At 46.1% G+C, this 11404-nt stretch overlaps 1 protein-coding gene across 1 annotated transcript in view; it reads left to right on the top strand.

The window, feature by feature from the left end:
- RGCC (regulator of cell cycle) overlaps window positions 1-11404 on the top strand; it is a 15152-nt gene that overhangs the window by 2450 nt on the left and 1298 nt on the right. The window contains exons 3-5 of the mRNA XM_027774582.1: window positions 17-203; window positions 8508-8615; window positions 10920-10982. Coding sequence (XP_027630383.1) covers window positions 17-203; window positions 8508-8615; window positions 10920-10982 — 358 coding nt within the window. The remainder of the gene's footprint in view (window positions 1-16; window positions 204-8507; window positions 8616-10919; window positions 10983-11404) is intronic.

Genomic DNA, 11404 nt, shown 5'->3' with positions numbered 1-11404 from the left:
CCCGCCCCTGTCCCCCGCCCCCGCCTTGGCCTCGGCGGCCGCCGCAGACCTGACCGACGCGCTGTGCGAGTTTGACGCGGTGCTGGCCGACTTCGCGTCGCCCTTCCACGAGCGCCACTTCCACTACGAGGAGCACCTGGAGCGCATGAAGCGACGCAGCAGCGCCAGCGTCAGCGACAGCAGCGGCTTCAGCGACTCCGAGAGTAAGTGTGGTCGACGAGGACCATGCCCCGGACCTCCCCTATCCCAGCACCTGGCCTCAGTTTGCTCATCTGTAAACTGAGCGGTGGGGTTCAGGGAATTGAGTCCTGAAGTTTAGCGCAGTCTCTAGGACGCCTAGAGGGGTCGGTCACCAGGGTTGTAGGCCCAGCGGTGGCCGGGCCCCTGTATCAGCAAGGCTCTTGGAGGACAAGGTGATCTACTTGCCGCCTGCAGGTGTGTCACGAGGCAGAAAGGTTTAAGCAGCTTGTCCCGACTCAACCAGACAGAACTCCTGGGACCCAGGCCAGGCCTCTTGGGTTTCCCCTCCTCTCCTCCGTTCCCTTTCTCTCAGCTCAACTGTAACTTTGCAGAGGATATGGAGCAAGCGCCAGAGAACAGGGGCAAAGGGGTCGCTGGAGACTTGGGAGTTCACAGCGCTGGAACATTTGCAAAAGCGGCAGAAGTTTCATAAGCCGCTGTTCTTGGGATTTTTGAAATAGTGTCTTGCAGTGTCTTCTGGCCCTGAGCTCCCAGGCTTGTGGCTCCATGACAGGCAGTTTTGAAAGATCCTGGCACTGTTGAGTGCAAGTACTCTTTTAGAAACCGTCTCTCTTCCTTCAGGCAGGCCCACCACCCTGGCTGGAGGGGGAGCCAGAGAGCAGAGGGGCACTAACGGGTTTCCTGGTGATGTTTCTAGCACTGTGGGCTACTCTACCGTCTTTTTGTTCTAAACTGTCATTTGAAAAGGGAAAGCTTTTTCTTTTTATCTTTTCTTTTTTTTTTAGAATTATTTTATTTAACTTTATTTATTTATTTTATTTTGATTTGACTAGAGAGGGACAAAGAGAGAGAGAGAGAGGGAAAGTGAGAAAGCAAGCCACAAGGTCTGGGACTTGAACCATAGTCAGCCATAAGGGAGTCCAGTGTCCTTAATTACCACACCACCTGCTGGCCCCCAAGGGGGGGCATCTTTTTCAAAGTGAATTTTAAACTCTTCTGTGTTATTTGGGAGCCTTTAATTCCTAGATGGGTTACCAGCATCACTTCCTTTAACGTCCTTACTCTAGGAGTAAAAGCAAATGGCCTCTCCTTGTGCTTCTCTAATTTTGAAATCTGGAGCCTTCTCTTGTTACTGGGCTAAGACTCCATGCAGAACTTGGACAAGAGCTATTCTCCTGAAAGGGGTTAAGGCCCTCTCCACCCTGCGCAGGGCCTGAGTCAGAAGCCTGCCCTCCAGTCTGTTTCCTTGGCATCCCTACCAGAGGCCTAGAGCAAGCTGTGTCTTTTAAGGAGAAAGAGGATGGAAGAGTGTGCTGTTAATTTTCCATTTAAAATTTTTGGATTTTGTTGCTCATGACCAGACTGCTTATTTTCAATTTCAAATGGAAGTCTTCGATTTTCGATCTCTGTCTCAATGCCTGAGGCCAAGATGAAATGTCTCCTTCTCCTGTGGCATGAAGCAAATTATGCATCAAATAACACATCCTCTCCTCCCTGGAAAAGAAAGCCGGGCAGTCGGACTGGTCCCCGCAGCTCTGTGGCACAGCACAGATCCGGTCTAAGCCTAGCCTCATTCAGCTAGGACATCGCTTGAGCTCCCGCATTCATGGCTAATTGCAGGCTCTGCTGGGTGTGTGTGGGGTTTAGATCTGGGCTCTGTTTTCAGGGGCCTCAGAGAAAAGGCACTAGAAACACACTGTCCATGTTGGGGAGGAGATGTTTGGGATAGAGCTTGTAGTTTTTCTTAGTAGTACCTTGTTTTCTGCTTTTGCTGTTAACTGTAAACTAACCCTTCGTTTGGTGGTTAGAGAAGTCATAGAAGGATATAATGAAGCCTCAGATGGCATTCACCTTTGCTGTAAATGTGCAGTTGGTTCACAAGACTGGTTGGAAATAGTCGTGGCAGGAGTTATGTGTATCTAAATAGTTATTTCTTAAGAAAGCATGATATGTGTATCTTAATGGCCACTGAGAATCAGGTACAGGTGTCTGCTATATTCATTTGTCTGTTTAGTGCTTTTTGTGTAGAAAAAAATGCTTGAGAGATGTAGACGCTGCTGAAATTTAGCACACCGGGGTAATAATAGTAGCCACTCACCTTCAGCAAGCCCTTTCTGTGATTACTATTACTGCTATTTATTAGATCTTACTATCTATTGGTGATCTCTTCACTGTTCTTTGAATGTGTGATGTCATGTGATCTCTATCTTCTAAACCAGATCACATGCCTGTTTATTGAGGGTAGCCATTTTTGAAGGTGTCTCTTCACAGCGGTGGTCAGCAGAGCCCAAACAGAACCCTGTCAAGAATATTGAATGGGTTTCAGTTTCTCTAGCTGTAAAATGGAAAGAATTTTAGTTAATAGTGCTATTAGAAACAACCAGAAACTCATGATTAGAAACTATTTGTCTTGGGACCAGTAGTTGTCATGATGGCTATTTCGCTGGATTTCCATGTAGTGGACCACGGTTTGAGTCCTGGACCTGGTGGCTCAAACTCACGCCAGGTGCATGTGCGTGCGTGCCCAAAATCCTGAGAGGAGAATGGAGGAGAAGGGATTGCAGCGTGGCCATCCTCCCTGGGGGGGGGGGTGACTTCTCACTTTCTATCTCTCTGTCTCTCTCTGACTTTCTGGTGAGTGCACATGCCCTATAGCAAAAACCTCTCCAAAAACAAAAAAAAAAAAAAACAAAAAACCCATCAACAACAAAAAAAGAAGAAACTATTTGTCCTGTCTGATTTAAAAAGAATGAAAAATTACACACCTTGCTATCTTACATAGATCAACTACAATATGTTGGGGACAATGTCTGGCATGAAAATGTTATCTATGACACTGTAAGCGATGTTACCTTGGTTTTCAGTCTACCTTTTACAATTCGTTTCTCTGAATGCAGGTAGCTTATTGGCAGCTAATCTGGCTTAGGGCCCACTGATGCCACAACCTGAACTTATTCAAGCTATGGGAGTATAGCCAGTTAGGGGCCCTCAGGATGCCTTGGTGCTGTATTAGACATTCCTGGTGGGCAAATGGGTCTCACTCTGACACACGGAGAGGAGTCCTGATGGGAGAGCAGTCCCATAAGGAGAGCTGGGGCAATAGTGTTGAAACTGAAAAGTGGGGCTCTTGCATATTCTCTGCCACATGAGTGAGGCTGTCAGAACTTAGATGATGAGAAGAATCCCTACCTCCACCATCATTCCTCGTGGCAAAAGGAAAACAGGTTTAAGGCTTTCTTTTTCTCAGTTAATTACTATAGTTTGCTTGTCTTGAGCGTGTGGGGTTGTTCTATATTTATGGGCGCTCTGGGCAAGGTTTACTGTCTGTGGTTTTACTTTCCTCTGGAGTAACACATGTTGGTGCTAACCCTAAATTACCTTTCTCCCAACCCCCACACTGAAAAACACACCTACCTTTTAGGCAAGCCTCTGTTTTTGCTGTTGAATTTGTCAAGCTCTGTTAGTGTCCCTAAAGTTGTATGACTGTCTATTTAATATGCTTTTATTTCTTTGGAGGGTGTCTTAGTAAACTTGCTTCCAGTATTTGAGGCTTCAGTGGACTTGCCAAGGATTTTTCTAGTGGAGATTTGAGAGGCTTGTGAGATGGAGCTTCAGAGACAATTGAAGTAGATGTTGTAAGGCCCTAGACTATCCAGTCTTACCACTTGCCAAGGCCCCCCCAAATGACCACCATTGTGAGTTTCTCCAGTCCTTATTAATAGCAGCACCTGCAATTGGGTGGGGCAATAATACATTAATGTGCTATCAGCTAGTGACACATTGCAGTCACTTTATCTGACTAATTGGCTGCCGTTTTGGAAGAAATAGAGTTCAAGGGGAGTGAAAAGAACAGAAAGTTAGGCCTCACTTACCTTTGATCTATCACAGTGTGAGATTTTGTTCATCATAGGTTCTTAATAGAAATCTGAGGAACGCACCTTTTAGGTAAAGGGTAGAAAGGTCTAGAGCTTGAGGAACCTCTATGTTGGGGGCTCATTTTGGGGAGTTTTGTTCTAAGGGTACCTCTGAAGAGAAACCTCTTAGAATTCTGTACTCTCTGAAGAAAAGAGTATTGGCTTGAAATTGTTTTTAATTGCCAGAGAGTGCACGCCCTTGAGAGAGAGGGAGAGGGAGAGGGAGGGGGAGGGGGAGAGGGAGAGGGAGAGAGAGAGAGAGAGAGAGAGAGAGAGAGAGAACACCCTTGAAGGGGCATCGTTAGGCCACAGTTCCTTCTTCTAATTTCTCCATCCTGTCAGGATTTTGTACATGCACGCACATGGACCTGGTGTGTTTTTCAAACTGCAGGGGCTGAGCCAGGATTTAGCCATTTGGGAGAAGTTCCCTTAACCACTATGGGGCAGGTCCTGGGCTTGGAATAGCTTGAAAACTTGATTCATTTTGTTCTTGGTTCTTCTTCCCCTAGGCATCCTGGCTCCATTTTGGCAGGAACTTAAGAAGAAAACCATTAAAACCACAGGCACCGTATCTGGAGTGCCTCAGTTATTATTCTCTTTCTGCTAAAGAAGAAACTGAGTGACTTGCCCAGGGTCACCCAGCTTTCAAGTGGCCTCTGTGCCGTGTCTCTTCTCCACACTGGCAGCTATGGCTGGGCCCAGAGTAGCCGTGGGGTTCTTGAGGCTGCTTTTTTAATTTTGTCCATGAACGACATATAGAGAATGTTATCACAAGATAATATTCTGAAACTAAATTGTGGGAAGCTTTGGCTCAAGTCTATTTCTTATGATGGTCAGATGTTTGAAAACCTGGAGTCAAATGTGGCCTAGGTTGTGGACCTCACGGAAAAAGAGTGGAAGCTCCGTGTGACAAGGTGTGGGGTGTGAGCTAGCATGTGTGTGTGTGTGTGTGTGCGCGTGTGTGTGGCTGGGTGGAGGCAGGGAGGGAGAAGTGAGCATCTGCTGTGTTGACCTGTCTCTGTGTGTGTGCATGTGTGTTTACATATGTAGAGATATTGTAACTAGTATTTTCTTCTCTCCCTCCTTCATTGTGGGAGTAGCATAAGTTTATTAGAAATAGGAGGCAACTTCATAGCATTTTAATAGTTTGATTTGCAACTGAATTTATCAGTCAAGTGAAAGTCAGTTTGTCTCTTCTGGGCACGGGAAAAGTACTTGGATTAAGGAGGCATATAGCATGTGGACTAGGCTCTGAGGAACTCAAGGTAAACGGTGATGATATTCCATTATTATTATTATATAGCTCATTCTTTATAGTCTCCCCAAACCACCTGAGCTTTTCCAGAATTCTCATTCAAGTCCTGTTTTCCTACTATCTTCTTTTGCAATGGCCCTCCCCATGACCAGATCACACGTTCTTCCAAACCTCAATAGCCCACTGTCAACTTTGCCTGTGGGGTGAATACACTGTGCTGTTCTTCCCATGCCCAAAGAATGAGTATATGAGGGGGTTTTAAAGCATCCATGGGAGGGTCGGCTTGTGGTATGGTGGTTAGGGCAGTTAGAGCCCAGATGGCCAACTGTGCAGTTCAAATCCTGAACTCAGCGGCTTGAGAAACATGCTGCGCACATGTGCATGCTCAAAATTCTGAGATGAAGGAGAAGATGAAGGAGAGATGAAGGAGAAGGAATTGAGGTGTGACCATTCTGCCTGGGAGTTGCTTTCTTACTTTCTCTCTTTCTGTGTGTCTCTTTCTTGGTGAGCTCATGTGCCTTCTGGCCAAAAAAGAAAAAAAAAAGAAAAGTTTGTGGGAAAATAGAATTATAGTGAGAGTTTATTTTGGTGCAATTTTTTTTTTAAATTCATGCATGGTTTTTCATGAAACACATTTTCTTTGACCTTTTTGAAGATCCTGCTTGTGTGGGTATAACATTGCTGGTGAGTTGGGGCAGAATAGAGGCAAGGTCCCAAGTCAGGGAAAGTGCCTTCATCACATGCAGACTGGGGTGGAGTGAGGTGGAAGCTGGTTCTCAACTGCTGGCTGCTGCTGGGAGATAGAGAAAGAGGTGTGGTCCCTGAGAGCTGGGCCAGCAAGTCTCTGGAGCCAGCGCTCTGGCCAGGGATGGGGGCGACTCTCTCAGATGTCCTTCAGAGCCAAAGACAACATGTCAAGGGCCTTGTGTTTCCACCTTCTGGGCACGAAGCCTGCCTCCCCATGAACCTGTGGTTTTTTTCACTCCTAAATCTTACTGCTTCTTCTCCCCACAAGCTTCTTAGGCTGTATTTGTGGCAATTCCCCTGGGTGTTCCTTGGTGACAAACAGGAATCCCCTGCCGTAGGGCTGCATGGGCATGGCCATGTTCTTGTATGTACCAGAAAGGCTTTTCCTTGAGAAGATCCACACTGCTCCTCAAGAGGTGGCCTTGGTTGGGAACCAGCAGTTAGCATAATGGCTATGTCGCTGGACTCCCACGTAGCTGACCGCGGTTCACGTCCTGGACCTGGTGGCTTAAAACTCACGCCAGGCGCGTGTGCGTGCGTGCCCAAGATCCCAAGAGGAGAATGGAGGAGAAGGGATCGCGGCGTGACCATCCTCTCTCGGGGGGTGATTTCTCACTTTCTGTCTCTATGTCTTTCTCTGTCTGTCTGGCAAGCGCACGCACCCTATAGCAAAAACCTATCCAAAAAAAACCCCAAAAACCAAAAAAAAAGAAAAAAAACTCCCAAACAAACAAAAAAAGAGATGGTCTTGGCTAAACCCAAACAGAAGGACTTTCCCTGTTGAGTTCTACAGAGTCCAAGTGTCCTGAGAAATAGTAACAGGACTGCCACAAGAAATTGTATGGATAAGTAACACTTGGGTCACTTTATCACAGGTCTTCTCAGAGGTGTTAGAAGTGGAGACTATGAAGGCTGCGTGGTGTTTCTCAAATGTAGTTGATCACACAGCTCTTCTTTTCAAAGGACCAGTATTCTGAGGAGCATGTCTTGTGGGGAAATGCAGATATAAGGGTCAGTGTTTGGGACCTCAGTGGGTGCTCGTCCTCAAGTCCCTGAAAAATGATGGTTGGGGTCCTCTAAGATGGCCTAGGTTGGATCGGTGAAAGAAGAAGAGATTGTGAGGACTGGTCACAAAGTCCTTCTGGACATGTTTGGAAAAGTGGCCAAGATCAGTGTGTAGGCCAGGAAGACAAGGTGGCAGCTGGAGCCACCTGGTCTGGAGAGTGTGGGTGGAATGGGCACCAGGTAAGGTGTCTAAGAAGCTGTGGCAGCTTTCTAGGGATGAACCTGAGCTCTCCGAGGACCAGAAACCTCTGCTTCTGAAAACACCGATTCTTTTTATATTAGGCATACCTTTTGCAACTTAGGTGAGTTCATTTTGCACTAAGAGGGCGCTTCCTGAGCTGAAGGTAATTGGTTTAAAGTGAAAGAATCCCAAGAAGGAGTGAGGGCCCAGCCAACCCTGCGATATTTGCCCACCTTGTCACACCTGAAGAGCCTCTCCGGAGTTCATGTCTGCGCTACAACCCCGGCTGGCTTTGTGTTTTGTTTAACCAGGAAGGCTGTTCCCTCGCGGCCTCAGTGGCCACATCCTGCTTCCGCTGCCTCCTCTGCCTTCACGTCGTTCTTGCTCAGATGGCAGCTCCTTTGTGTCATAGCCACACAGCTGTGCTGGCCCTGGGCTTGTTTCCTTCCCCTTCATATTATACAAAGAAAGAGAATCTCAACTTTAGAGATGGAAGGGACTTTAAGGATTATTCAGTTCACCTTCACGTTGTCTTGATGGGTAAGGTGAGGCCCAGAGATACTGTCTTGCTCAAGGGCACCCAAGTACTTAACAGCTGGGCTGGTTCCTTTGACTCCCAGTCCAGCCCTGGGACTTTGCCTTGTTGTCATTCAGCCCTTTTGGGGATATGACACTAGAGGAAACAACAAAATCCCTTGAAGTGTCTGTAATAGATGAACTTCCAGGAAAAATCTTTGCCTTTGACCTAGTTTTCCCCCAGGAAACCCCTCTCGAGCAGGGAAAGTGAGAATTATAAAGTCATGACTCCTTATGTCTGAAATCCCAAACCAACCTCCAGCCCCGTCAGTCAGGTCTCACCTTGGCTGTCATTAGACCCCTGGGCTGCGCGCCTGTGGGTTGGTCACGATCGTCTAGCACACCCTTCCGTTTGCAGGGAGGCCAGGGCCTCCGAGTTCCCGGTTGGTGACATACACTCATGCAGACACATGAACTCTGCCTGTCTCAAATTATTTTGGGACATATATATAAAACCTGAAAATCTCCTTGTTTTTGTCACTGTAGAGTTGAAACATTTCCTTCTTTTGGAGGCACACTGTTGGCTTTCAATAAACAATACTTGATGGCTCTGTTTTCTGTCCTGAAGGTGCCGATTCACTCTATAGGAACAGCTTCAGCTTCAGTGATGAAAAACTGAATTCTCCAACAGACTGTACCCCAGCTCTGCTCTCGCCCACTGTCGCTCCTCGGAAAGGTACGCTTATTAGATGGAGTGTGACGTTCTCGGTTTTTATTCTCCTCCTTTCTCAATCTTTTCTCTCTTCCTCTTATTCCCAGGCAACCTTTCCCAAAGGTGCAAAACCAGAAAAGACTACTCTCTTAGTCCGATAGAGTATGAAGTGGAATTTGTCATTTCTTAGAATATTGATCAGTGTAAAATTAAATCAGATAATTTAGGGCAGAAAATCTGAACTTACCGGGAGCAAGAGAACTTGTAGACGCTAGTCTGTTCTCTCTTACGTGCTATAATCAAGCCTGTGCCAAATGACGGTGTTTTAACCAGCCTCCTCCCAGACAGGATGGCTCTAAGATTTAAAACTCAGCAGTTAGTCTTTGCAAAGAGTAGGATTCTTTTTTTATGGCATTAATTATTTAACCCATGCTTTCAGATGACCAATTTAGCAATTAAATGGGGTCATCATTATGAGACAGTGATGATCTAACATAATTCAAAATAGTAGCTCCAGTCTGTCTCTACCGCGGTATTAATAGACCTAGAATGTTTTTAAACATGCATGAGCCATTTCTTAGTTTTTGGAACTGGTAGAGTGTCTCCAGTGAGAGAGCTGAATGTTCTATTGGACAAGTGCCCTTTTGAAAACAAAAGGACTTTTTTTTCCTTAAAAAAAGTTATACTTGCTGAAAATAGTTACAGAATGCAATAAAAATGGAACATAGTTAAAAAGAAATATGAAGATCCCGTTGCTTTTCTCACTCTGGCATTAAGACAGAACTTCTCTCTCTTTGAAAAGAGACGTTTTAAAATTCCCTGCTCAGCACAGCAATGTTAGCGGCCACTGGGGATTCTGCCCTTCTCCAGCCCTCTCTCTGTAATGGATCTGTTGAATTCAGACAGAGCAGTCTAGAAAGTGGCTTAAAATGTGCCCAGATTTGCTACCCGATCCTCAAGAGGTAGGAATTAAAGAGGGGGGAGAAAACCCCTGGTGGCAAGTTGACTTGAAAAGCTGAGAACAATGAACCATTTGTAGGCAGTGGGGGTTAATGAGTAAAAATATCCAGTAATGCAGTCAGGGAAGGCATGAATGATGCACTCTACAGAGAAAGTAAGGTACATAGAAAAATCCTAGCTCAGGTTCTAGAGAAAATAAAATTCGGCTCAGAACTCATTACCACATGCTGGCATCTGAACGGGCCAAAGCTACCTGGACCCAGCAGCATCATGTTGCCTTCCTGGTGCCATTTTAACAAGGACCAGTATCCATTCTTCTGCTGGAGGAGCTTATGGGGCTGCCCTGGGCAACAAGCACAAGCAAGACTGTGGCAGGAAGCAAGTGAGACAGGATTGTAGAAATTTGGGGTCCATTTTGCACAGCACCATGCTTACCAAATTTTCTTTTTTTACATTTATTTATTTACTTCTATGAGAGAGGGAGACTGGGAGAGAAAGGTACCCTTTACAAAGCATCATGCTATAATCTAACCCCAGCCTCAGTGAGGATGCAGGGCACATACATGCTCTCAGAGCATACAGGAAGACCTTGCTTATGAACCCTGGACCTTTTCATTTGGCCTCGGCATCACGAAGAACTGTGCTACTGCTATACCTGTGGCTGGATGCTCACTGAGTATTTTTCACTGATAAATCCTACACAATCAAAAAGTCAGAACTCTTGGGACCAGCAGTTGGCATAATGGTTATGTCGCTGGACTCGCATGTGGTTGCCCACGGTCTGAATCCTGAACTGGAGGCTTAAGACTCATGCTGGGCATGTGTGCGTGCGTGCCCAAGATCCCAGGAGGAGAACGGAGGAGGAGGGATTGAGGTGTGGCCATCTGGAGGGGCAATTTCTCACTTTCTGTCTCTCTGTCTCTCCGGCGAGCACACGTGCCCTATAGCAAACGTCTCTAGAGCAGTCTAGAAAGTGGCTTAAAATGTGCCACTGACTCTCTAAAAAAAGTCAGAACTCTATCTTTCCTTCCTGCCCTTCACTCTCCCCCCAGACTTTTAAGACTGAGAAGGGAGATTCTTCTAGGAAAAGGGGAGGCAGAGTGGGATGGTGGGAGAAGGCAGTGATGAACGAAAAAGCACTATCGAGACTAGTCTTCAGAATCAGCTTCTGAGTTTGCTGCAACTTGGCATTGCAGCAGACACTCAGGGTTGACAGGCGCTCCTCGGTAAGACTCTGAAGACAGAGATGCAAAAAACGGACATAATCCATTGCATAAAGTTGGAAATTGTGGAATCCTGGAAAACTTAACATGGAGTCACCAGCTGTCTTCGATATGGAAACTGAACTCTTTCTCTCTTGTTTTACAGCCAAATTAGGAGACACAAAAGAGCTAGAAGACTTTATTGCTGATCTCGACAGAACATTAGCAAGTGAGTACATGCCTGGTATTAAGAATAATTAAACAGAAAACTAACCGACAGGGCTGATAAAGTACTGTAGTGTTTACCAGCTTGCCTGGTGCAGGAAGTTATATCATAAGTCCTCTTCAGGTTTACCAACAGGACCCTGGTGTCTTGGAAAGAAATTCTGAGGATAAGCTTGCATCAAAGTAGATCACATGCCTTTCCAAATGGTGAGAATAGGTCACCATCACGTGAGGGCATCTTGTTTGCGGAATGAACACTGAGCTTGGTTGGAGCTTTACCGTCATGATGGCCTGCCTGGCTTCTCAGAGAAGAAATGAGCTAATTGACCACTGTTAGTCCTTGAAGTTAGAGGGTTCCAATTTGTGGGCCGGGGTGATTCTCTCAAGTTAGATTTAGTGGCTTGGTGAGGTCTGACTTAAAATATA

This window comes from Tupaia chinensis, unplaced genomic scaffold, assembly GCF_000334495.1.
Source record: "Tupaia chinensis unplaced genomic scaffold, TupChi_1.0 Scaffold000458_2, whole genome shotgun sequence".
Taxonomy (NCBI): domain Eukaryota; kingdom Metazoa; phylum Chordata; class Mammalia; order Scandentia; family Tupaiidae; genus Tupaia; species Tupaia belangeri.
Note: the sequence above shows the minus strand (reverse complement) of the source record. Positions and strands in the feature narration are given on the sequence as shown.